The sequence below is a fragment of the Protopterus annectens genome, chromosome 10.part0, assembly GCF_019279795.1.
Source record: "Protopterus annectens isolate FY-2018-M chromosome 10.part0, PAN1.0, whole genome shotgun sequence".
Classification (NCBI taxonomy): Eukaryota; Metazoa; Chordata; order Ceratodontiformes; family Protopteridae; genus Protopterus; species Protopterus annectens.
The window spans coordinates 352,339,795-352,367,451 of NC_056744.1; the positions used below are offsets into that span (position 1 = coordinate 352,339,795).

Genomic DNA, 27,657 nt, shown 5'->3' on the forward strand with positions numbered 1-27,657 from the left:
TTGATGTGAAGATGCATTTGGTCTGCGGGCCACTTGCCCTGAATACATTTTCCTGCCATGTGTGCTCCCCAGGCGTAATCCGAGGCATCTGTTGTTAGTGTCTGCCTGGCTGTGGGTAAAGTGAAAGGCTGTCCCTTGTGGTGACATGCCTGTGCCCACCATCAAAGCTCCTGTTGTAGGCAGGGAATAAGTGGTATTACTGTTTCCAAACTGACAGTGTTGAGTCCAAACACTTTTTAGGTACCATTGTAATTTCCTCATATGCAGTCTGGCATATGGTATTAGTAGTATGCAGGACGACATGAACCCAAAGGCCTGAAGAATTTTTCTTGCAGGGAGTTGGGTCTTTGTTGCCATCAATAGAAAGTATTGAGTCAGTTGTCTTTGTCTGGCGTGAGATAAGCCATCTGGGCCATTGTATTTAAGCTGGCACCCAGTAATATCTCTTGTGAGGGCACTAGTTTTGACTTCTTTTCATTTACTGTGTACCCTAGGCAAATTAGCAATCTTTTTACAAACGCCAGATGCTTTAGAAGAATGTCCTTGCTCTCTGCTTGCATAAGACAGTCGTCCATGTAGGGATATATTTGAATTCCTTTGTGTCTGCAAAATGCAATTACTGGTGCCAGGCATTTTGTGAAGACCCTGCACGCAGTAGATGAGCCAAAGGGCAGTGCAGAGAATTGGTATTGCATTGAGCCTGCTATAAATCTGAGATATCGTCTGCAATTTTGTCTGATTGGGACATGCAGTTATGCCTCTGAGGTCCAAGGTAACAAGCCAAGCCTTCTTGCCCAGCATGGGAAGAAGCTGCTATAGTGTCAACATTTTGAATTTGGGAACATCCAGGTAAGTATTTAGAGTAGATAGGTCCAGTATGGGTCTCCAGGTTTTGCCCTTTCTGGGGACCAAGAAAAGCGAGTAAAATCCTTGTCCCTGTTGTGGCACTTTTTGCATAGCTCTAATGTCCATGAGGGCTGTAATTATTGTGCCTCTACCCATTGATTTTGTGGCAGGTCTGGCATTCCTTTTGGCCTTGGTAGAGTGTGAAAGAGGAACATGTAACCTTGAGACACAATATTCAGAACCTATTTGTCTTGGGTTATTATATGCCAATTTTTTGAAAAAAAGTGCTAGTTTTCCCCCTAAGGGAGCAGCCAAAAGGTAAGTGCTTGATATTTGAAGTGGGAAGTCATTGGGACTGTTTCCTATAAGGTTGTGACTTGTCTTCTCCTCCTTTTGGGGTTGAAGCACCCCACTGACGTGGTCTGTAAGAGCCTTGGGGCCGAGATCTGCCTCTTGGGTGTCTGTATCTGTCTCTGTGGGCTGTCCGACACTGGAAAGGACCAATTTTTAGAAGGCCAATTTCTGCTAAATCGAGGTGGCTATACCTGTAAGAAATCCTTCACTGTTTGCATAGATCTTGCCTTTTCCTCCATTTTCTTTAATACCTCTTCTGCCTTAACACCAAACAAAATATCATGCTGTAAAGGAGCATCCAATAATTTTGCCTTAACATGATCAGGTAAACCTTGTTCTTTTAACCAAGCATGCCTTCAAATCACAGATCCTGTAACTGCGGCTCTACAAGAAGCCTCTAAAGAATCAAACCCACATTGCAGACTATGTTTTCCCACTTGTTCAGCTGCATGCAATAAATCCTGCATTTCCTTATAATCAGGCCCTTCTGAGCTTGTACGCATTTTCTGTTTTAACAGAGACATTAAATATTGTTGGTATTTAAGCATGTGGAACTGGCAATTTAAAGCCCTTACTGCTAAAGTTGCAGAAGTGTAAACTTTCTTCCCCCATCTGTCTAATGCTCTAGAATCCCTGTCAGAGGAAACTGGATTTTTAACAGTGGAAGCCTTTACACCTTTGGGACCCTGGGAAATAGTTTCTGGGTCAGCAGCAGGGTTTTTATAAAGAACTTTGTGAGAGTCAGGGACTCCGTAGTACCTATCTAACTTGACTGGTGCTGGAGGCAAAGAATCAGGGGTTAAACTGGCTTCGGAGAACACATCATCCACAATATCCAACACAGGCAGAATAGCAAGGGGCCTGTGTGTTGAGGCAATAAAAGAAAACCTTCGAGTCTTTTCTTGGATTCTGAACAATCCTGGCTCTCCCAATGGAAATGCTCCCTCATGGTATGCAAAGTTTCCCCAAAAGAGTAATCCTCAGGAGATGCTGAAGGGATTGATTCTTCAGCATCAGAGTCCTAATACGTGGGTAAAGAGTATCCCTGGTCTGAGGAGGAATCAGAAGAAATGGAAACCTGGTCAGAGGAATCATAGTCTGTATCCTGCCTAGGCCTTTTATCAGGAGGGGGATGGGAACCCCTGATCAGAGTAATTAGGTCTTCGGCCATTTTGATTATCTGTTTTTTAGGCATGGAGGCCTGTCCAGGTGAATGCTGTACTTCTCTGTCTTTAATGGAGTTTTAGACTTAGTTGTTGTTTTGATGGTAATCTGTGAAGGTCTGAAAACACCCTCAGAAGCCGATGCCTGCACAGCGGCTCCAGACCCATCTGAGGGGTTAATTTCTGTAGGCCCAATACCTTGAGTTTCCAGAGGCCTAGTAATTTCCACATGGGAGTCGGAGGCAGCCTGTGGCTCTGAGGAAGCAGGTGACAGGGGCTGCGAAAGCGCCTCACTGAGAACCGGCGAGCCGGCGACTGGCCTAGAAGAGGCTTAGTCTGTTTTTGAACTCAGATCCCTGTCCTTATCTTTGTCTTTGCGTTTTTTGTGTATTCCGGTCGTCGGTTGTTCCGACGGCATGGTATAATTGAACCTTCGGCCAAAATAATGGCGAGCAAAATCAAACAGATGTTTAATAGTGCGCTTGTTAAATCTAGCACAAAACCGACAACTAGTGACGTCGTGGTCTGGGCCTAGGCATGGAATACAGTAAGAATGAAAATCCTTATGAGGTATTTGCTTCCCACAAGAAATGTAATTATTAACTTTTACTGACATCGGTCTGAGGCAAGAAAAAGTTTCCCCAATAGGGTACTTAGCTTTACTGAAGACTTCGATTCTGAAATTAGGCTTCGAAAATCTCAGGAGTCGGCCAACCGGCACTTGCAAACTGCTTTTGCTTCAGGCACCGCGCAGCAGGAAAGACTGAAGAAAATGGCGTCAGCTGCATCTTATATACCCCTGGCGCACTGGCATCAGGGAAGAAGCGACAGCAACCAATGCCGTGCCAAGACTTAGGAACTCTGGCCGACTGCAGGACCGCCTGATGGCAGGATAACCCAAGTGTAATGACTGCAGCAGTGAAACACGATGAACATCATACATGCACCAAAATAAGTTTCATCTTCATCTATAAGCAAATACACCACCTAGGTTGTATAGATTAGAGAAGTAAAGATAAGTTCCAGCAAAAATATGGGGGATGGCAGGTGGGTAACCTGGTCTGCAACAGTGAATACATTCGAACATCTACATTTATGGTAAGTGTACACAACTGTACTATGTTCTTCTTGTTTCACTGTTGCAGTCATCACATTTGCGTTGAGTCTCAAAGCTATGGTTGGGGGGCTGGAGCTAAACAGCATTAGGAGCGGCTATGAGGCCCTGCAGAACTTCAGTGGCAAAGCCTACCCTGGAATTAGAGTAAAGACGCAGATTGCACGGTTTTGTAAAGGTATGCACTGAACTCCAAGTAGCAGCATCCAAAATGTCGTTGGTACTCCCCTGAGAAAGGCTGCAGAAGTGGCTGCAGCTCTGGTTGAATGTGGCCTAATGCCCTTATGCACTGGTTTGCTATGCTGTGAGTAGCAGAAACAAATGCAGTGACCTATCCACTTTGAAATAGTCTGCTTGGAGATCGACTTTCCTTGTGATGCTGTGGCATATACCACTAGTAATTGTTCTGTCTTTCTGAAAACTTTAGTTTTGTCCAAGTAGAATCTAAGTTGTCTGTGTACGTCCAAAGAATGCAGAATTTTCTCCCCCTTGTTCTGTGGATTTGGATAAAAAGTTGGCAAATTGTTTGGTTAAGGGCTACACTGGATACCACCTTAGGCATAAATGTAGGGTTTGTTCTCGGAGAGACAGTACAGTTTTGTACCTACCATAAATGTAGATGTTCGAGTGCTCATACAGCTGCAGTCATAACAGATGGGTTATCCTGCCGTCAGGCGGGTCCTCGGTCAGACGAATTCCAAAGTCTAGGTCCGACGTCGGCTGTTGTCGTCGCTTCTTCCCTGATGTCAGTGTGGCAGGGGTATAAAAGAGGCAGCAGACGCCATTTTCTTCAGTTTTTCCTGCCCCAGATGTCAGGTCCCCCAGAAGGAAGGCAAACATAATGTTATACAAAGATGCAATGTAGATAAATCAAAAACAGTAGTTGCAAGCAAATACACCATAAAAAGAATACCCCAAAAAGGCTATATGAAAAGTGTTTGTCATAAGGCCTGTCCTAAGAGGGGATGGAGGGAGGGAAACCTGGACTGCAGCTGTATGAGCACTCTAACATCTACATTTATGGTAGGTACAAAACTGTACTATGTTCATCGTGCATACAGCTACAGTCATAACAGATGGGTAGAATCCCAAAGCTAAGTAAGGGTGGTAGGCACTAAGTGGAAAGTACAGTTTTGTACCTACCATAAATGTAGATGTCCGAAAGATATGCAACTGCAGTCATAACATATGGGTTGTCCTGCCTCAGGCAGCCCTCGGTCGGCCGAATTCCAAAGTCTGGATCCGGCGTCTGCTGGTGTCGTCTCCTCTCCGATGTCACCACGGCTGGAGTATAAAGGCATCGGCCGACGCCATCTTCTTCAGTGTTTCTTGCCCCAGATGCCAGGTGCCCTCCTAGGAAGGCTAAATTTGGTAAATGGATAAAAATAATCCCAAACATGCACAACAGTAATAAACAGATACACCATAGGAATACCCCCAGCTAAAGGGAAAAGGGGTAGGGACCCAAAAATAAGGATACAGAGGGGTAGGAGGGAGGGAAAATCCGACTGCAGTTGCATATCTATCAGACATCTACATTTATGGTAGGTACAAAACTGTACTATGTCCTTCAAGAATGCAACTGCAGTCATAACATATGGGTTGAATACCATAGCCAAGCTGGGGGTGGATGGAACTAAGATAAGGATGGTGTAGCTAAAATCCCCTGCAGGACTGCCGAAGCAAAGCCTGCTCGGGATCTGGAATATAATGGCAGGTTGTAGTGCTTGGTATATGTATGCACGGAGCTCCATGTAGCAGCCTCTAAAATGTCCTTTGTTGCCACTCCTCTTAGGAAAGTTGTGGAAGTAGCTATAGCTCTGGTGGAATGTGGCCTAATATTGGCTGGCGCACCTTTTCCATGGAAAGAATAGCAGAATCTGATGCAATGTCCAATCCATTTTGAAATTGTTTGTTTGGAGATTGCTTTTCCTTGTACTCCAGCAGCATAGGCTACAAACAGTTGGTCAGACTTTATGGTGGCCTTAGTTCTGTCCAAGTAGTAACGTAGTTGTCTGTCCAAAGTATGCAGTAGCTTTTCCCCCCTATTTTGAGGATTGGGGAAGAATGTAGGCAGGTGAATAGCTTGATTTAGAGACACCCTGGAAATAACTTTGGGCATGAATGTAGGATTGGTTCTTAGAGAAACTCTGTCTTGATGAAAAATGAGGAAGGGAAGCACTGCCATGAGTGCCTTATCTCCGAAACTCTTCTTGCAGATGTGACTGCCAATAGGAATGCCATCTTCCATGAAAGAAATTGCATTTCTGAACTTGCTGCTGGCTCAAATGGAGGAAGAGTTAATTTTTCCAACACATAATTGAGGTCCCACGCAGGTACTGTCTGTTTTCTGGGAGGTTTGATATTCTTTACTCCTCTTAGAAACGGTCTTAGCAAAGGATGAGAAAACACTGGAGGGTCACAATTGTATTTTGCCGAGATTGCTGAAGCATGAATCTTTATTGAAGAGTATGATAGTCCAGTATGCAGTAGTTCTGCCAAGTATTCTAAAATCTGAGGTATACTCGGCAATGCTGTGTCCTGACCCCTGTTGGCATTCCAGATGCTGAATCTCTTCCACTTGGCTGAATATGTTTTTCTGGTGGAAGGTCTGCGTGCTTCCAGCAAGATTTCTTGAACTGATTTTGAAAGAGTTAGGCGGAGGAGTCATGTTAGCCTCCAGGCTGTCAGATGCAATGATTTCAGGTCTTGATGTACAGTCCTGTAATTGTGTTGTGTTAGGAGCAGGGGCCATTGGGTCAGAGGCCATGGTTTGGTCCGAGTTATGGTCAATAGCAATGGGTACCAGTGTTGCCTTGGCCAGTCTGGAGCTATCAAAATACCTGTTGGTTGCTCTGCTTTGATCTTCAGTATCACCTTGGTCAGCAGAGGCAGAGGAGGGAATGCATAAATTTTTAGAGAATTCCAGCTGAAGGAGAGAGCATCCGTTTTCCAGGCTAGAGGATGGCGAGTCCTTGTGCAGAACTTTTCCAGGTGATGATTTAAGTGGGAAGCGAAAAGATCTACATCCGGTCTTCCCCATGTCTTTGCCAGTTGAGAGAAAATGTGAGGGTGCAGCATCCATTCGTGTGGATCCATGAAATTTCTGCTCAGGTTGTCCGCCAGTGCATTGTCCTTGCCTGGTACAAACTGGGATTGTAGATGTATCTTCAGGCTCAGGGATTTTTCCCAGAGAAGCATTGTTAGTCTGCAGAGGGGATAAGAATGAGTGCCTCCCTGCTTGTTTATGTACCACATGACAGTGGTGTTGTCTGTCCTTATTAGCAAATGTCCTTGTTGTAGTGATTCTTCGAAAGTCTGGACGGCATGTATCACTGCCAACATTTCCTTTTGGTTTATGTGCAGATGTCTTTCCTTTGGGGTCCATTGCCCTTGAATGCATCTGCCCTCCATGTGCGCCCCCCATCCATGGTCTGAGGCGTCTGTTGTAATCATTTGGCCTGCTTGAGGTCTGTTGAATGACATGCCTTTGTTTAGCTGACTGGCTTGAGCCCACCATAAAAATTCTTTTTGCAGACATGGAATAAGTGGGATTATGTCCTCTAGGCTTTGGCTGTGTTGAGACCATAAGTTTTTTAAATACCATTGCAGCTTTCTCATATGAAGTCTTGCCAAAGGTATCAGAAGGATGCAAGATGCCATGAACCCCAGGGCCTGCAGGATTTTCCTTGCAGTCAGCTGGGGGAGTTTTGCTAGGCCTTTGAAGTACTCTGGTAAATGCTGCTGTTGAGGTAGGCCATTTGGTTTTCTGTGTCCAGTTTGGCTCCTAAGAAGAAAATCTGTTGGGATGGCAGTAGTTTTGACTTCTGAATGTTGACCGTGTATCCCAAGGCCTGTAGTAGATGCATGACATAGTCCAAATTTTCTTTTAAGGTTTGCTTGTTGTCTGCTTGTATGAGGCAGTCATCCAAATAGGGGTATATCTGAATCCCCTGCAGTCTGCAGTGTGCCACTACTGATGCCAGGCATTTCGTGAACACTCTGGGTGCAGTAGATGAGCCAAACGGCAATGCTGAGAATTGATAATGCTCTGTCCCTGCAAGAAATCTGAGGTATCTTCTGCAGCTTTGTCTGATTGGGACATGCAGGTATGCCTCCTTGAGGTCCAGAGTGACCAGCCAAGACCCCTTGCCCAGCATGGGAAGGAGTTGCTGCAACATCAGCATTTTGAACTTTGGCACTATGAGAAAAGTGTTTAGAGATGACAAGTCCAGTATGGGTCTCCATTTGTTTTCTTTTCTTGGAACAAGGAACAGCCTTGAATAAAATCCCCGGCCTTGCTCCTGAGGAGGAACCCTTTCTATTGCTTTTATACTTAACAGCTTGGAAACTTGAGAGAGTGCCTCTGCCCTTTGATGATGTGGCAGATTTGGCATGCCTTGTCTTATTGGTAATGTGTGGAAGTGGAATCTGTAACCTTTGTCTATCAAATCCAGAATCCAGTTGTCCTTGGTTAAGATATGCCAGTTTTGTGAGAATAAGGATAATTTTCCGCCCAAGGGTGCTTCTCTTTGAACCTTTGTAGGCGGAACGAAAGTCAAGTCATTGTGATTGTCCTTGTGGTGCAGCTGAACTGTCTGCGCCACTTCTTTGATTTGGAGGTTGCCATTGGCGGCCCCTGTAAGATCCTCGGTATTGCCCTCTACCTCGGGCACGCCTGCTTTTTCTCCTTTGAAACTTGTCTGAGCCGGGGAAGGACCAATTCTTTGAGGGCCAGTTTCTGCTGAATCTGGGTGGCTGAACCTGAAGGAAATCCTTGAGTGTCTGTACTGACTTTGCTTTTTCCTCTATGGATTTCAGTACATCTTGTGCATTAGCACCAAAAAGCTTCTGTTTTTCCAGAGGTGCATCAAGTAACTTCACTTTAACATGGTCAGGCAAAGACAGATCTTTTAACCAAGCATGTCTACGTATCACAGCCCCAGTCATAGCTGCCCTACCTGAAGCTTCCAGTGCATCATAACCACACTGAAGAAAATGGTTATTAACCTGCTGAGTGTTATGTATATGATCCTGCAATGCCTTTTTATCAATAGGCTCAGGGGAGGCTAACTTTTTCTGTAAATCATCCAGGAGAAAATCCTGGTACTGAAATATGTGAAAATAGCAGTTTAGTGACCTCATGGCTAGGGTAGTAGAGGTATATACTTTTTTACCCCATCTCAACAGGGACCTAGCTTCTCTGTCCGCTGGCAGTGGGTTTTTGGCAGAGGAGGTAGCCACTCCCTTGGGGCCCTGTGAAATAGTTTCTAGATCCACAGAGTGGGCCTTAAAAAGGTGCTTATGAGTGTCAGGGACCCTATAATATCTGTCTGGCTTGACAGGAGCTGGAGGAAGAGAATCAGGGTTAGCACTGGAGTCAGAGAAAACATCATCCAAAACATCCATAACAGGTGCAATAGCCAAAGGTCTGTGCTGGGGAAGCTTGAGGAAGGTATGAAGCCTTTTCCTGGAGTCAGAGAATTCCTGACCCTGCCATTGAAAATGTTCCCTCATGGAATGCAGGACTTCACCAAATGAGAAATCCTCTGGATGGGAGGCAGAGGGAATTGATTCCTCAGCATCAGAGTCCTCATAGGCCTGGAAGGATTCTTCTTGGGTATCAGAATGTTCAGAATCCCCAGAAGCTTCATCCGAAGAGAGGTCGTCTGCCTGCTCAGTTCTAGGCCTTTTCTCTGCAGGTGGCTGAGAACCCCTGTCCGGATGAGGCTGAGACCCCCTGATAAGGGAAATAAGATCAGCAGCCAGAGACATGATCTGCTTATCAGAAGAAGGGGCCTGGGCAGTAGGTTTAGGATGGGCCTTGGCCTGACTGGCGGCCTTAGCACGTGCAAAGGCCTTGATTGACAGGGATACAGGAGGCCTAGCAGCCCCACGTGCAGGCGTAACCTTGTCCACAGAAATGGTGTCGGGTAGATCCAGAACTTCGGTTTCCGGAGGAAAATCAACAACCGGCACCGGAGAGATCTCCGAGACCAAAGATCGTGTTAACGCTGTGTCGTTGGCCTGGAGCGGTAGATTTACCACTTCCGAAGGGACCGGAGCACTAGCAGAGGGTTTGGGAGTAGCATCGGTAGTGGACGCGGGCTGAGGATGCCGGTCCCGGTCCTTGCGTTTTTTAGCAGATTGGGTTGTCGGTTGATCCGACGGCATGATATACGCGAAAGATTCACCGAAAAGGTCCTCGGCGAATTCTGCCCGGCGCCTGAGAGTGCGCTTATTAAAGCGAGCACGGGCAGCACAGGCCGAGACGTCGTGGTCTGGGCCCAGGCAGGGAAGGCAGAGAGAATGGAAGTCCTTATGAGGTATTTGTTTACCACAAGAAACAATTATTAACTTTCTCAATTTGTTCTGACATCGGCTGAGGCAAGAATAAATGTTCCCCAACGGGGTACTTAGCTTTTAGATGACTTCGGTACTGAAAACACAGGAGCTGACCGACCGGCACTTGCCAACTGCTTCTGCTTCGGGCACCGCGCGGCAAGAAAGACTGAAGGTGGTGTCGGCCGATGCCTTTATACGCCAGCCGTGGTGACGTCGGAGAGGAGGCGACACCAGCCGACGCCGGACCCAGACTTTGAAATTCGGCTGACCGAGGGCTGCCTGAGGCAGGACAACCCATATGTTATGACTGCAGTTGCATTCTTGAAGGACATCTAGGAGGGGCTAGGATGCCCTGCAAGACTGCTGTGGCAAAGCCCGCTCTAGATTTTGAGTATAGTGGGAGGTGATAGTGCTTGGAGAAAGTGTGCACTGAACTCCAGGTGGCTGCTTCCAAAATGTCCTTGGTAGGGACCCCCCTGAGGAAGGCTGCAGAGTTAGCGGTGGCTCTGGTGGAGTGGGATCTGATGCATGCAGGCACAGTTTTTCCATGAAATGAGTAACAAAAGCATATGCAGTGGGCTATCCATTTTGAAATTGTCTGTTTGGAAATAGCCATTCCTTGAGCACCTGCAGCATAGGACACAAAGAGGTGTTCAGACTTCCTGAATGGCATTGTCCTGTCCAAATAGTAACGAAGTTGTCTGTGAATGTCCAAGGAATGTAGTAGTCTTTCCCCTTTGTTTTGTGGATTAGGATAAAAGGTAGGTAAAATGGATAGTCTGATTCAAAGCTACACTGGATACTACCTTTGGCATAAAGGTAGGGTTGGTTCGTAAGGAAACTCTGTCCTGATGGAAAATGATGAATGGTTGCACAGCCATGAGGGCCTGTAGCTCCGAAACCCTGCGTGCTGAGGTGATAGCCAGAAGAAAGGCCGTTTTCCATGACAAGTACTGTAACTCTGTTGAAGAAGCTGGCTCGAAGGGAGGAAAGGTCAGCTTTTCCAATACGAAGTTGAGGTCCCAAGCAGGGACTGGTGGTTTCCTTGGGGGTTTTATATTCTTTGCTCCTCTGAGGAACTGCCTTAAGAGAGGATGAGAGAATAAAGGAGGATCTGTGTTGTATTGTGCAGAAATGGCTGAAGCGTGGATCTTGATGGAGGAGAAGGAAAGTCCATTGTTTAACATCTCAGCTAGGTACTGTAAAATTTGAGGTATATTTATTACCCAAGGATTCTGTCCCTTTTCTTGATTCCAGGCACAAAATCATTTCCATTTGGCGGACTAGGCCTTTCTAGTAGAAGATCTTCTGGCCTCCAAGATGACATCCTGCACCTCCTTGGAGAGGAGAAACTGTTGGGAAATCAAGGTATTCTCCATGCAGCTAGATTTAGAGTTTTGAGATGGCTGTGAAGGGTTTTGTAGTTGTGCTGGGACAACAGAAGAGGGACTAGAGGTAGGATCCATGGTGGGGAATGTGTCAGGCTCTTCAGGAGCATCAGGGAAGAAGCGACGACAACAGCCGATGCCGGACCTAGACTTTGGAATTCGGCCGACCGAGGACCTGCCTGACGGCAGGATAACTCATCTGTTATGACTGCAGCTGTATGCACGATGAACATCCTGTCTGGATAAAAAATGATAAAGGGCTCCACAGCCATGAGAGCCTGAAGCTCTGAAACTCGTCTTACTGAAGTTATTGCTAGGAACAGAGCTGTTTTCCAAGATAAGAACTTTATATCTGCAGTAGCAGCTGGCTCAAAAGGAGGTAGGGTGAGTTTTTCCAAGACATAATTGAGGTCCCATGCAGGTATTGGCATTCTCCTTGGAGGCCTTAAGTTTTTGGCTCCTCTGAGGTACTGCCTTAATAAAGGATGAAAAAAAAGAGTGGTGGCTCTGTATTGTAATGAGCCGAAATGGCAGAGGCATGGATTTTAACTGATGAAAAAGATAGCATCTCAGTTAAGTATAGCAAAATCTGAGGAATATTTGGGACAGTTGCATCAGTTCCTTGAGCTTGGTTCCAAGCGCAAAATCTCTTCCATTTCCCAGCATAGGATTTTCTAGTACTAAACCTTCTGGCTTCTAAAATGACATCCATTACAGCTTTACTGAGAGGTGTGGTTTGTATGGCTACATTATCCGCCGTGCTGCCAAGTTTAGAGTCCTGAGTTGGCTGTGCAGAATCAGATTGTTTTGCTGGGACAGTAGATGAGATATTTGAGGTAAGGTCCAGGCTGGGCATTGGGACAAGTTCCTTAAGATCGGATACCAGTACTGGTGTGGCCAAGTCTGAGGCAATCATTTTTGGTTTCTCTTGCCTGACCTTTAGGAGTACCTTGGGGAGGAGAGGCAGTGGAGGAAAGGCATATACTGATAGGTTTGTCCAGTTGAAAGATAAGGCTTCCACTTTCCAAGCTTGTCCGTGATGAGTCCTTGTGCAGAATCTTTTTAGTAGATTGTTTTGAGCGGAGGCAAATAGATCTATGTCCGGGCGCCCCCATTTCTTTACCATGCTGAAGACTTGTGGATCCAGGTGCCACTCGTGGGGATCCATGAGGTTTCTGCTTAGTTTGTCTGCCACAGTATTTTCCTTTCCTGGCAGGAATTGTGCCTGCAGATGAACTTGGTAAGTCAATTCTGTGTCCCATAAAGCCATGGCTTGTCTGCACAGGGGATAAGAATGAGTGCCCCCCTACTTATGTACCACATTACCGTGGTGTTGTCCGTCTATCAGTAGTTGTCTCGGATGAAGTAGGTCCTTGAAGACTGTCAGGGCATTTTGAACAGCTAGCATCTCTTTTTGATTGATATGTAGATGCTTTTGGTTTGTGGACCAGGTGCCCTGAATGCCTCTTCCTGCCATGTGTGCCCCCCAGGCATAAACTGAAGCATCCATCGTTCGGCTCTGCGTGGCTGGGGGTAGTGAGAATGGCTGTCCCTTGTTTTGATGACAAGCCTTTGTCCATCGAAACTCCTGTTGCAGGCAGGTAATTAGAGTAATCATTGTTTCCAAACTGTGGCAATGTTGTGTCCAGACACACACTAGGTACCACTGAATTTTCCTCATATGCAGTCTTGCATATGGAATTAGTAAGATGCAGGATACCATGAAGCCCAAAGCCTGCAGAATTTTTCTTGCAGATAACTGGGCCTTTGTTGCCATTTCCTTGAAATAGGCAGTCAGTTGCCTTTGTTTGTCTGCAGTGAGATAAGCCATCTGGGCTGTTGTATTTAAGCTTGCACCCAGGAATATTATCTATTGAGAGGGTACTAGTTTTGATTTCTTTTTGCTGACTGTGTACCCTAGGCATGTTAAAAGTCTTATCACAAACATCAGATGCTCTAGTAGAATGTCCTTGTTCTCTGCCTGTATGAGGTAGTCGTCCAAGTAAGGATATATTTGCATTCCTCTGTCTGCAGTAAGCAATTACTGGTGCCAGGCACTTTGTGAAGACCCTGGGTGCAGAAGATAAGCCAAAGGGCAGTGCAGAGAATTGGTAATGCTTTGAGCCAGCCTTGAATCTGAGGTATCTACTGCATGATTGCCTGATTGGGACATGCAGGTATGCCTCTTTTAGGTCTAAAGTCACGAGCCAAGCCTTGCTGCCCAGCATGGGCAGAAGCTGCTGTAAGGTCAACATCTTGAATTTATGTATCTCCAGGAAAGTGCTTAGAATAGATAGGTTCAGTATTGGTCTCCATGCTTTGTCCTTTCTGGGTACCAAGAACAGTCTTAAGTAATATCCTTGTCCCTGTTCTTGCTGTGGTACTTGTTGAATAGCCCTCATGTCCATGAGAGCTGCGACTTGTTTTTGATCCTCTACCCATTTATTTTTTGGCAGGTCTGGCCAACCGTTTGCCCTTGGCAGGGTATGGAAATGAAACTTGTAGCCTTGTGACACTGTCTAGAACCCACTTGTCCTGGGTTATAATGTGCCAGTTTTGAGAAAAAAATGCTAGTTTTCCCCCTAAGGGTGCTGCCAGAAGTTAAGTGCGTGGTGCAGGCAGGGGGAAGTCATTGGGACTGTTTCCTGTAGGATTGTGCTTTGTCTTCTCCACCTTTGGAGGTAGAAGCACTCTGCTTAGACCTGCAAGATCCTTGCGGCTGTGATCTGCCTCTAGGGCGTCTGGATCTGCCCCTTTGAAGTCTGTCCGAGACTGGAAAGGACCAATTCTCTGTAGGCCAGTGTCTGCTAAATCTAGGTGGCTGTACCTGTAAGAAATCATTGACAGTTTGCATAGATTTAGCTTTGTCCTCAATTTTCTTTAACACCTCTTCTGCCTTAACACCAAAGTATGTTGTAAAGGAGCATCTAATAATTTTGCTTTAACATGGTCAGGCAGACTTTGTTCCTTTAACCAAGCATGCCTCCTAATGACAAAACCCGTAACAGCGGCCCTGCAAGAGGCCTCCAGAGAATCAAACCCACATTGCAAAGTATGCTTTCCAACTTGTTCAGCTGCATGCAATAAATCCTGCATTTCTTTGTTTTCTGTACATTCAGAATTTGCCATCATTTTCTGTTTAAGCAGTGTCATGATACATTCCTGATATCTGAGCATATGAAACTGACAATTTAAGGCTCTTAAAGCCAAAGTAGCAGATAGGTTCATAGGTTGGTAATGAGCTATCTGCCTGAAGGCATATATTAGCCCAGCCACGTTGTGCGGTATTCACCGCCCCTTTAGTAGTTCCCTAGACCCTTGTACTAGCAGCTAGCACCCTTGGCCCCTATCTAGTAGTGCTGTTGGTGTGATCCCCGGTGTGAACTTTGTTACCCATCTACTCATCAAGGTTCCTCTTGCAGAGTGATCGTGAGGGGCTCTGTCTTATGTAGATCGGGACCCTGTTCCATTGTAAGGGAAGTCTCTGCGAAGGGAATCTATCCCTCCAGCATGTTCTATTCATTGTTGTGTTGAGGTTTATATCTCTACAGCGTGTAGCTCGAGTAGATTTGGTTTTGCTAAGATGGAGCATGTTCAACAATTCTGGGTTGGACATGGCTCTGTACATTAGACAGAGATTGCCTCTGAGAAAGCGGTATGCAACAGAGAACAGTCTTAGCTTTTTCAATCGTGCTGCATAGGGCAACTGTTTGAGGCCAGTAATTCCATTAGTTAGGTAACCTCTGTGCAAATCTTTTTTCCCCATCTATCCAGAGCCCTAGAATTCCCGTCAGAGGGGGTAGGGTTTTTTGCAGTAGAAGCCTTGACCCCCTTTTGGACCCTGAGAAATAGTTTCTGGGTCTGCAGTAGGGTTTTTGAAAAGGAATTTATGAGAGTCAGGGACCTTGTAGTATCTGTCCGGCTTAACAGTTGCTGGAGGTAGAGAGTCAGACTAGACTCAGAACACATTATCTACAATGTCCAATACAGGTGGAATAGCTAGAGGCCTGTGTTGAGGTAGTAAAAGAAAGTCTCAGCCTTTTCTTAGATTCTGAAAAATCTTGGCTCTCCCAGTGGAAGTGCTCCCTCATGGTATGCAAGGTTTCCCCAAAAGAGTAGTCCTCAGGAGGAGAAGCTGAAGGAATGGATTCTTCAGCATAAGAATCCTCATAGGGAAGAAGAGAATATTCCTGATCAGAAGAGGAATCAAAAGAAATGGAAACCTGATCTGAAGATTCATAGTCTGTCTCTTGCCTAGGCCTCTTATCAGGAGGGGGATAGGAACCCCTGATCAAGGTAATTAAGTCTTCGGCCATTTAGAGCATCTGTTTTTTTGGGCATGTAGGCCTGTCCTTGTGGCTGGTGAACTTGTTTCTTTGCCTTTAAAGGTGTTTTAGTCTTTGAAGTCGGTTTAATATACAATTGTTTAGGTCTGAATACACCCTCAGAAGCCGATCCCTGCTCAGTGGCTCCAGACCCATCTGAGGGAATAATCTCCGAGGCTCCAATACCTTGAGTTTCCAGCGGCTTGGCCAACTCCACGTGGGAGTCTGTAGCGGCCTGAGACTCTAAAGTAGCGGGCGTCAGGGGCTGCAAAAGCGCCTCACTGAGAACTTGCGACTTGCTTAGGAGAAGCTTCGTCGGTTTTGGACCTCTGTTGCCTGTCTTTCTTTGCGTTTTTTGTGAACTCCGGTAGTCGGATGGCTATCAGGCATTGTATGATTAAATCTTCGCCCAAAATAGCTTAATGCAAAATCGTACAGACGCTTAATAGTGCGCTGGTTAAATTTAGCACAAAACTGACAACTAGCAACGTCATGGTCAGGGCCTAGGCAAGGAATACAGTAAGAAAAAGTCCTTATGAGGTATTTGCTTCCCACAAGAAATTAAATTATTAACTTTTTCTGACATCGGTCTGGAGCAAGAAAAAAAAAGTTTCCCCAACGGGGTACTTGGCTTTTAATGAAGACTTCGGATCTGAAACTCGAACACGAAAATCTCAGGAGTCTGCCGACCGGCACTTGCGAACTGCTTCTGCTTCGGGCAACGAGCGGCAAGAAAGACTGAATAAAATGGCGTCTGCTGCAACTTTTATACCCAGACGACCTGACGTCAGGGAAGAAGTGACAGCAACCGACACAGGACCCAAGACTTTGGAATTCAGGCCGACTGAGGGCAACCTGCCAGCAGGATAACCCAAATGTAATGACTGCAACAGTGAAACATGAAGAACATCGAACATTTCAGGAGTCAGCTGACTGGCACTTGCGAAATGCTTCAGCTTCGGGCACAGCACAGCAAGAAAGACTGATGTAATCGCGTCAGCTGCATGTTTTATACCCCTGACAACCTGACGTCATGGAAGAAGGGACAGCAACCGACGCAGGACCTAAGACATCAGGCCGACTGAGCGCTACCTGCAAGCAGATAACCCAAATGTAATGACTGCAACAGTGAAACATGAACAACATTGCATAAAGAAACATCCCCTTCCAGGATTCGAGAATGCATCCACCCTCCATGCCTGGAGAGGGAGTCCATGTGCAGAATAGCTTTAGTTGCCTGTTGTGAGGGGAGGCCCCACTGGTGGACTATATCTAGAAACACATCTGTGCAGCATCCATTTGCAGTTCTGAGATACTGACTTGCTGACAGCATCTGCCGGAACATTGTTTTGTGATGGAATGTAAACTGCCCGCAGCATTACCTTGGAGAGGGCAGCCATTTTCTAAACTTGGACAGCCACCTGCAAAGTAGGTAGGATTTTGTTCTTCCTTGTTTGTTGATGTACCACAGGACTGTGGTGTTGACTGTGAACATTTTTAGAGGTCCTGGGTGACTGAAGGGAAGGAAAGTCTTTAAGGCTAGGATAATGGCAGTCATTTCCCTTATGTTTATGTTTTTTTTCCTTTGATGGTTGTCCCAATGTCCCTGAACCTTCAGGCCATTCATAGTTGCTCCCCACCCCAGGTCTGATGCATTTGTGTACATCTGTTGATCCGCAGAGAGAGGTTGTAGAAGCAATCCTGGGTTCAGGTGAACTTGCTGGATAAACCAACAAGTCTCTTTTTTGAGACATGGAAGGACGGGAATCTTAAACTTTTAAAGGATGGGCATGTTGGGACCAAACATTCTTCAGGTACGATTGAAACTCTGACATGTAATCTGGCTAGGGGCAGCACTGGAAGTGTGGCCGCCATGAAGCCCAAGAGGCGTAGAAACTCCCTGGCTGAAATGCTGCTGGCTAGGAGTAGGCCCTTGAAGTATGAGGTTAAAAATGTGACCTCTTCTGGAGGGAGGAAGACTTTCATCAGATCTGTCCTTCATCTGCACCCCAGGAACACCTGGTCATGTGAGGAAGGTCAGGAAGGACTTGACCTGGTTGATGGTGAAGCCTTAGGCTTTTAGGAGGGAAATGGTGAACAAGTAAATGCCTTTGGAGGGTATCTGGATGATCAGCTTGGACAAGATCATCCAGGTAAAGGTAGATCTGAACGTCTTTTGTTCTGCAAAAGGCTACCAATGGAGCTTGGCATTTTGTGAATACCCTTGGTGCTGTGAACAAACCAAAAGGCAAGGCAGTAAACTGATAATGCAAGGGCTGCACAGCAAAATGCAAGTATGCGTGGTAAGATGGATGAATACGGATGTGAAGGTATGTATCCCTTCAGGTCTGAAGTGGCCAGATATGAATTTGGGGGAGGGGGTCAAAAGTGAAGGTTTTGAAGGGAAAGCATGTGGAAAGTGGGAACATGGAGATAGGGGTTTAGTAGGGGCAGGTCCAGGATGGGTCTCCAAGAAGGTCCACCTTTTGTTGGGACTAAGAAGAGTCTGGAATAAAATCCTAGGCCTTCGTGTTCGGGTGGGACCTTTTGAACTGTACCCCGACCGACCGGATCTTGAATGACCTGTGGGATGAGGTAAATTTCGTCCTTTGGGGGGGGGGGGGCTCCTTTTGGGATGGGCTTTTCTTTCCAAGTCATGAATTACCCTTTTTCCACTACTGACCAGACCCATTTTGTTTGATGTGATGTGTTGCCACAGGGGGAGACAGTGACAGGCAGGCAAAATAGGGGAAGGTTGTTGGTAAGTATTCGACAGTCACGCATTGTTGGGCCCGTCGGGAAAAGGCTGTCTAGGAGAAGACTAGGGAAAGATGAGTCTGGTCAAGGATGATTTCCTGGCACCTTTCCTTCGAAGAGGATGGTGTGGAGGCCTTCCTGACAAATTTGGGTTTGGCAGCGTAGTTTCTATGAAACTTTGGCACTGGTGACACAGAGGTCCTTGCAGCTCCTTGGTTTTCTCTTGCAGGTCTTAAAAGCTCTGCTGACTGTTCACCAAAAAGAAAAGCATCAAGTGGAGCATCCGTGGTTTTGCTCTTAAAATTCACAAGCAGAGGTTACAGCCTAAGCCAGGAGTACCTCCAAAGAACAGAAGCAGAGGCAGCTGATCTAGATGATGCTTCTGCAGCATCATAGCTGCATTTTATGGACAGCCTCGCAACTTGTGCATCTAAAGAGAGGGTAGAGGTCACATGTGCCTTGTTAGATGAATCAGGAGCAGCATTAAGTTGGTCTAAGGCCTGGGAAGTAAGAACCAGAGTATATTTCACCACACAAGTCTGGTAGCGGATGGCTCTGAAAGCCAGGGTAGAAGGTGTGTAAATTTTCTTTCCTAACCTGTCCATTCTGCTGCCCTTGTCTGATGGAAGCAAAGAGGAGGGGATCTGTCTGGATTGCTTACCTGGTGCGACCGTAATTACAGCAGGGTCTGCCAAGGGGGACAGAATGAGGAATTTACAGTTGTCAGATACTTTATAGAACCTGTCTGACCTCTTAGGTGCAGGTGGCTGAGAATCAGGAGTTTTGGAGGAGGCAAAGGCATCCAAGTATGCCGGGGTGATTGGAGAGATGGCTGAGGGAGAAGGGGATTCCATCTGTAGAAGCCTGTATCTTTTTCGAACCTCTGTCATTTGGGTGGAATCCCACTTGAAATACTCCTATAGTTTCATAACTGTTTCCCCAAATGTAATGTCTTCTTGTGAGGAGTCACCATCTAGGGAGTCCTCTTTTGGTGAGCAGTATCCTAAGGGGGGGAGGCTAGTTGAGAAGTGTAACAGAGGGACTCATCAGAAGATGAAAAGGAAGATTCCTCTTCTGGAGTTTGAGGTGAGGGGCCTATGGATGCAGACCTGGGACACACGGCTGCCAGAGCAGATGGGGCCTGTGAAGTAGCAGGGCTGAAGGCCATGAAAGCCTGGAAAATGGACTGGGAAAATGTTTACCACTCTGGAATACTCTCAAAAGAAGCAGACAAGTATTTATGTTGTTGCTTTTTTTTTTTTTTTGAGTGAGGGTGTCCTAGGTCCGATCTGAGAAGGAGTAGGCCTAGGATCCAAGGAAATGGGAGGAATACAGGGGGAACTTGGACACGGAAGCTGGCAATGGGCATCCAGGCAAACCTGCCCCCCCCCCCCCCCCCATCGGTAACACCTTTGTGGGCGTGCCGGTTGGAGAAACTAGAGTGACATCCGAAACAGAACCAGCCATAGTCACCGAAGCCATTGGACATACCTCAGCCCCTAGATCAGCAGCTGGCAGGACATCAAATCCAGAGGCGCAGGCACTTTCTCAGGCCTTGAAACTTTGGCCTTTTTCTTAGGTGGTTCAGCCAACACACCGGGTGTTGCGTCCAAACCCAAGGCTAGCCTTTTCAGACATTGGTTCTCAACAAAAATATTAAGGGCCGCTAAACTGCTGCGTATGGTCTTCCGAACAAACTGGCAAACAGAGTAGGATTTGTAGTTGTGGAAAGGCCCTAGGCCAAAAGAGGCGACGGTTGTGGCTGTTTTTATGCAGGAATTTGATGTCCGCACTTACATTTTCCGTTTCTAGATGACATGAATGGAATCAGCTAACAATTCAGCAAATGACAGCAACCAGAACTAGAGAAAAAAGTAAATGTTCCCCAATGGGGTACTTATCTTTTTAGACGTCTTTGGCATAGAGCAGAACAAGTGAGCTGATGTTCAAATGGTGGCAGAGTAATTCTGAGGTCTGTGCATGCGACTTCATATTTATGGCCCATGGTTTATGACACCTATGTGTGATGTACCCCACACACACACCATGTAGCAGCCAGGCTAAGCTTTTGTAAATAGGGGGGACGGTTGGGTTGCCTCAGGCAGAGGATTCCTCGTGTTTAGAATACTGCAACATGAGAACAGAAGAATATCAAGTTAAAGCCAGTTAACCTTCTCAAACTGATTATTCAATGCAAGGTGCCTAGAAGAGATTATGGACAGCAGACTAGTGTCACACTGCTTCTCCAAGACATCCACCACCTAATGCAAGAAAATGACTAAGCCATACATCAGATCAACAGTGATCAAGGTGGAGCTGCCCATGTCAAATGTCCACAAAGTTCAAGATGCCAGAAATAAAGAAAAAACATCAGCCTTTCACCAATTCCAATTCCAATGGATAAGTAGCAACAAACTGCAAGTTTAGCTATATTCAGCTTACATCCTGCAACTCGCTCTTCCCTTAAATCCACATTGTATAGTATTAAAGGCAGAAAGTCAAACTTACCATTCACCTGGCCGCCCTGCTTGGTGTTGCCCCAAGACCTTACGCTTGACTCTTGTATGACAGATGAGCCTACCTTAGGCTGCTGTACTGTTGCCTCAGGTACTCTGTAACAAAATAAAGGACAGTGAGGTCACAGCTGCAGCCATGCCATTCCATACAGCTAATGTATTACAGCAACATCCTGGCCCTCTCATTCTACCAAAGCTATTACCCTCCAGGGAGTAGTTCTAGCTCAGAGTTTTCTCAGTCATCCACAGCTGAAGGCAGGTTAGCCACACTCAGTAAGATTAGCATGGACCAAGTACCCAGGGTTTAAACCAACATCATGTTTCAGAACTGAAACCCACAGAAATACATTTTTACAATATGTCGGGTAAAGCATACAGCCACCTATCCTGAATCCCAAAAACGTTGCATGCTTTCACAGGGTCAGCCTCTGCCACTTAACCCAGCTTAAAGTAACAAAATCAGAATCTGCCTCATCACAAGGTCCAGACACAAGCCACAGACTCGCACAACTAGCAAATCACCAATGTGACTGACTAAGACTGAAAAGATTTCATCTCGCCTTAGCGCACACGCACAAAAATCAGATTTACACCTCAATTAAATTGAAGCAAGTAAAGAAAATGAACACAAAATAAAATAGGAACAAGATAATTTAGCATCCTTGTTCTCCCCTTTTAAAGATATATAGATACCAAACATCCCCCTTAGACAACCACTGTACCAAAACTGAAGAGAGCTATAGACAACACACTACAGCTGGTCTCAAGCAATTAGTGGAAATTACAGGAAACAAAAAAGCTATTTTTCCCTGTCAAATACAGCCCCAGTTGTCTCTCTAATACATTTTCTAAAGAAATGTTAAACCCTATATAAAACTTTGAAATGTTTAGCTTGCCATCTGCAGCCCTCAATTTACCACTTGTAAAACAGTTAAAATTACAGCTCTGTCAATCATCAGCATCCCCCTAAGGATCCATCCAGTGTAAAATCAGAGGTATCTCTGATCATGTACACAAAAAAGAGGAAGTTGCATCTGGTAATGAACACAAATTTATGGATAAAAGCTGGATTTTTTCCCCCGTGCTTTCTATGATGGACTGCCAAGTTCTATACAGAGTCATGGACATTACACAGCAGTGCCCACTGCATAGACACCTTTGTTATATTATATGCATGTGCAGGGGGGGGTCTTAATCCTTAAGGGGAAAACACTCCCCTGGCAGCAATGTACCACTGCCCCATGATACATTAACCTCTCCAACACCCAATGTGATCAGAGATGGTCCAAGGGAGAAAGTCAAGCTGGGCAGATCTAGTGTACAAGAGAAACTAGGTGCAACTGATGTCAGCTAAGGGGGGAACCAAACACATCACTAACACTTCCATTATCTGACATGGAGTCTTGTCTTCAGTAACTGGTGGGAGACCCTAGCTTACTCCCCTGAACTGCTACCCTATGGAAAGGAGCACTAAATTTACATACATACTATAATGATTGATACAGCTGATCCTTCTCCAGACACTGGACAGTTGCTCACTGCAGGTACCTTTTATCTTTTAGCATCTCCTTTAAGCTCAGGTTCCACCCCTCACTGTCTGCACTGGTGCGCACACACTCCAGATTAGGTTTGGCGGCTGAAAACAGCTAAGACAAGGACATAATATAGTCCAATGGCTTATACCAGCATCACTATGAAGCCATAAAAACATCTACCTGTATAACTATATAAACTTAGATAGGTGGGAATACCTTAGCAGCATAAACGGACACCCTTGGAATTTTTCTCCATGTCGTGCTGAAGTAAACACCTTGGCAGAAGGAAACTGGGTGGATATATTAGTGTACAGAAGAGGCTCGACTACATCTACCATTATGGTAGGATATAACTATCAGAAATTAGCCTGTCCATAAAGTGCAACAGTTGAACAGTGTCATAAAGCAGACAAGCTTGGTTGGTCTCAAAACTCTACAGAATGGCAGCCCCCAAATGAGGCTCTAGCTAGATACTACAGCCATCTTGTGCTCTGCAAACGCACACAAAGATGAGGAATATACCTGCTTCACAAGTGCCACTTGCCAGTCTTGAAGTAAGCCAATTAAGTGATTACTGCTCTTGCGGAATGGGCTGTGGGTTTAAATTGCAAATATCTCTTACAAGATGTGTACCAGTACAAGATACAGTCAGCTACCTGGACAACGTGACCTTTGTAACTTTTCCCAACCTGGTCGGAGCAAAGCATATGAACTGCTGATATTGTTTTCAAATTGATTGCTTAGAAAGTACAGTTTTGTACCTACCATAAATGTAGATGCTAGAGTGCTCATACAGCTGCAGTCATTACAGAAGGGTTATCCTGCCGTCAGGCGGGTCCTCAGTCGGCCGAATTCCAAAGTCTAGGTCCGGCGTCGGTTGTCGTCGCTTCTTCCCTGACGTCAGTGCGGCAGGGGTATAAAAGAGGCAGCCAACACCATTTTCTTCAGTTTTTCATGCCCCAGATGTCAGGTGCCCCCAGAAGGAAGGCAAAACGTAATATTATGCAAACATGCAATGTAGATCAATCAAAAACAGTAATTGCAAGCAAATACACCATAAAAGAATACCCCAAATAGGTTGTATGTTAAAGGTGTTTGTCATAAGGCCTATCCTAAGAGGGGATGGAGGGAGGGGTAACCTGGACTGCAGCTGTATGAGCACTTGAACATCTACATTTATGGTAGGTACAAAACTGTACTAAGTTCATCGTGCATACAGCTGCAGTCATTACAGATGGGTAGAATCCCAAAGCTAAGGAAGGGTGGTAGGCACTAAGTGGAACTAGGAGGGGCGAGGATGCCCTGCAGGACTGCTGTGGCAAAGCCCGCTCTAGATTTTGAGTATAGTGAAGGCGGTAGTGCTTGGAGAAAGTGTGCACTGAACTTCAAGTAGCTGCTTCCAAAATGTCCTTGGTAGGGACCCCCCTGAGGAAAGCTGCAGACGTAGCTGTAGCCCTGGTGGAGTGGGATCTGATGTATACAGGCACAGATTTTCCATGAAATGAATAACAAAAGCGTATGCAGTGGGCTATCCATTTTTAAATCATCTGTTTGGAAATAGCCTTTCCTTGAGCACCTGTAGCATAGGACACAAAGAGCTGCTCAGATTTCCTGAATGGTTTTGTCCTGTCCAAATAATAATGAAGTTGTCTGTGAATGTCCAAGGAATGTAGTAGTCTCTCCCCTTTGTTCTGTGGATTTGGATAAAAGGTAGGTAAAATTAATAGTCTGATTCAAAGCTACACTGGATACTACCTTTGGCATGAAGGTAGGGTTAGTTCGTAAGGAAACTGTCCTGATGGAAAATGATGAATGGCTGCACAGCCATGAGGGCATGTAGTTCCGAAACCCTGCGTGCTGAGGTAATAGCCAGAAGGAAGGCTGTTTTCCATGACAAGTATTGTAGCTCTGTTGAAGAAGCCGGCTCTAAGGGAGGCAGGGTCAGCTTTTCCAATATGAAGTTGAGGTCCCAAGCTGGGACTGGTGGTGTCCGGGGGGTTTTATATTGTTTGCCCCTCTGAGGAACTGCCTTAATAGAGGATGTGAGAATAAGGGAGGATCTGTATTGTATTGTGCAGAAATTGCTGAAGCGTGGATCTTGATGGAGGAGAAGGAAAGGCCACTGTTTAACATCTCAGCTAGGTACTGTAAAATTTGAGGTATATTTATTACCCAAGGATTCTGGCCCTTTTCTTGATTCCATGAACAAAATGGTTTCCATTTGGCGGAGTAGGCTTTTCTAGTAGAGGGTCTTCTGGCCTCCAAGATGACATCCTGCACCTCCTTGGAGAGGAGAGTCTGTTGGGAAATTAAGGAATTCTCCATGCAGCTAGATTTAGAGTTTTGAGATGGCTGTGAAGGGTTTTGTAGTTGTGCTGGGACAACAGAAGAGAGACTAGAGGTAGGATCCATGGTGGGGAATGTGTCAGGTTCCTCAGGAGTGGATACCAGTGTTGTCGTGGCCAGTCTGGAGCAATGAGAATCATTTGTGGCCTCTCTGCTCTGGCTTTTAATAGAACTTTGGTCAGAAGAGGAAGAGGCGGGAAGGCATAGACTGTCAATGTTGTCCAATTGAAAGAGAGTGCGTCCACTTTCCAGGCCTGTGGATGATAGGTCCTTGAACAAAATTTTTCCAACTGGTAATTTCTGTGGGTAGCAAATAGATCTATGTCTGGCTGTCCCCATGCCTGAGTTATCTTTGAGAAGACTTGAAGATGCAACTTCCATTCGTGTGGGTCTGTCATATTTCTGCTTAAGTTGTCTGACAGTGAGTTTTCCTTCCCTGGCAGGAATTGTGCCTGTAGCTGAATTTGTAATTCCAGTGCGGTGTTCCATAGGGTCATGGCTTGCCTGCACAGGGGGTATGAATGAGTTCCCCCTTGTTTGTTTATGTACCACATGACTGTGGTGTTGTCTGTCCTTATCAATAGCTGGCCTGAATGCAGTAGGTCTCTGAAGGTCATGAGAGCATTTTGCACGGCTAGCATCTCCTTTTGGTTGATGTGTAGCTGCTTCTCTTTTTGGGACCATTTTCCCTGAATGCACTGATCTGCCATGTGTGCTCCCCAGGTGTAGTCGGAGGCGTCCATTGTGATGATTTGAGTTGCTTGAGGTACACAGAAAGGGAGACCTGAGTTTCTTTGGCATGCTTGAGACCACCACAAAAATTCCTTTTGAAGGCATGGAATGAGTGGTATAATTGTTTCCAAGCTGTGGCTGTGTTGAGACCATAAGTTTTTTAGGCACCATTGTAGTTTCCTCATGTGCAGCTTTGCACATGGTATTAGTAGGATGCAAGATGCCATGAATCCCAGAGCCTGCAGGACTTTCCTTGCAGTTAGTCTGGTGAAAGTTGCCATTTTGTTGAAGTATTGAGACAGTTGCCCTTGTTTGTCTGGCGTGAGGTAGGCCATCCGGGTGGTTGTATTTAAGCTGGCACCCAGGAAAATTATCTGTTGAGAAGGTATTAGTTTTGATTTCTTTTTGTTCATTGTGTATCCCAGGTAGTTTAACAGTTTTATTACAAACACCAGATGCTGCAATAGAATGTCCTTGCTGTCCGCTTGGATCAGGCAGTCGTCCAGATATGGGTAGATTTGTATTCCTTGTTGTCTGCAGAAGGCAATTACTGATGCCAGGCATTTCGTAAACACTCTGGGCGCAGTAGATAAGCCAAAGGGCAATGCAGAGAATTGGTAATGGGTTGAACCTGCAAGAAATCTGAGGTATCTTCTGCAATCTTGTCTGATTGGGACATGCAGGTATGCCTCCTTGAGGTCCAATGTTACCAGCCAAGACTCCTTGCCCAGCATGGGAAGAAGCTGCTGTAAAGTGAGCATCTTGAATTTTGGCACCTGTAGATATGTGTTTAGGATGGATCGGTCTAAGATGGGTCCCCCATCTTTGTCTTTCCTTGGTACCAGGAATAATCTGGAATAAAAACCTTGACCTTGCTCTTTTGCAGGTAACTCTTGAATCGCTTTCATATCCATGAGAGCGGAAATTTGTCTTTGTGCCTCTGCCCATTGATTTTCTGGCAGGTTTGGCAAGCCTCTCATTTTTGGAAGGATGTGAAAGTGGAACCTGTAGCCTCTGTCTATAATGTCCAAAATCCATTTGTCTTTTGTAACAATGTGCCAGTTTTTTGAAAATAATGTCAGATTTCCGCCCAAAGGTGCTGCCTATAAAGTTTTGTTTGGCAGGTATAGGGGGAAGTCATTGTGTCTGTTTTCTAAATGACTGTGATCTATCTTCTCCACCTCTTGGGGCTGGTGCTTGCCACTGTCAAGCTCTGTAAGATCCTTGAGGTTGTCCTCTACCCCTTGGGCGTCTGTATCTGCCCCTTTGAGGTCAGTCCGTGGCTGGAAAGGACCAATTTTTTGAAGGCCAGTTTCTGCTGAAACGTGGAGGTCGTACCTGCAAGAAATCTTTCACTGTTTGCATAGATTTCGCTTTTTCCTCCATTTTCTTTAGTACCTCCTCAGCTTTAACACCAAACAATACATCTTTTTGAACTGGTGCATCTAATAACTTTGCTTTGACATGATCTGGTAAGGTTTGCTCTTTGAGCCAAGCATGTCTACGTATAACAGACCCCGTGACAGCAGCTCTACATGAGGCCTCTAAAGCATCAAAACCACACTGCAAGGTATGTTTACCCACTTGCTCTGCTCCATGCAACAAATCCTGCAACTCTTTCAAATCTGGTTGTTCTGTTTGTGTCATTTTGCTTTTCATCTGAGATAACAAAAACTGTTGGTACTTTAACATATGAAATTGACAGTTTAATGCCCTCATGGTTAAAGTGGCAGATGTATACACCTTTTCCCCCCATCTTTCTAATGCTCTGGAATCTCTCTCTGAAGGTAAAGGGTTTTTAGCAGTAGAGGCCTTTATTCCCTTGGGACCCTGTGAAATTGTTTCTGGGTCAGCAGTATGGCTTTTATAAAGGGACTGGGGAGAATCAGGAACCCGGTAATATCTGTCTGGTTTAACAGGGGCTGGAGGTAAAGAATCTGGATTAAGACTGGCTTCTGCGTACACATCATCCAAAATATCTAAAACAGGAGGGATAGCCAGGGGCCTTATGCTGGGGGAGCAGTAGACATTCCGAGCCTTTTCTTAAAATCTGAGTAATCTTGGCCTTCCCAGTGGAAGTGCTCCCTCTATTTATGCAGGGTTTCCCCAAAAGAGTAGTCCTCGGGGGGGGGGGGGGTCGAGGGAATAGACTCCTCAGCATCAGAGTCTTCAAAAGGGGAATAGGCATAATCCTGATCCTCAGAATAGTCTGAGGTAACAGAAGCCTGGTCTGAGG

At 45.7% G+C, this 27,657-nt stretch overlaps 1 protein-coding gene across 1 annotated transcript in view; it reads right to left on the reverse strand.

The window, feature by feature from the left end:
* Positions 1-27,657, reverse strand: part of PRRC2C (proline rich coiled-coil 2C) — a 2,776,386-nt gene that overhangs the window by 2,514,464 nt on the left and 234,265 nt on the right. The window contains exon 4 of the mRNA XM_044086759.1: positions 20,801-20,904. Within this exon, the coding sequence (XP_043942694.1) occupies positions 20,801-20,904 (104 nt within the window). The remainder of the gene's footprint in view (positions 1-20,800; positions 20,905-27,657) is intronic.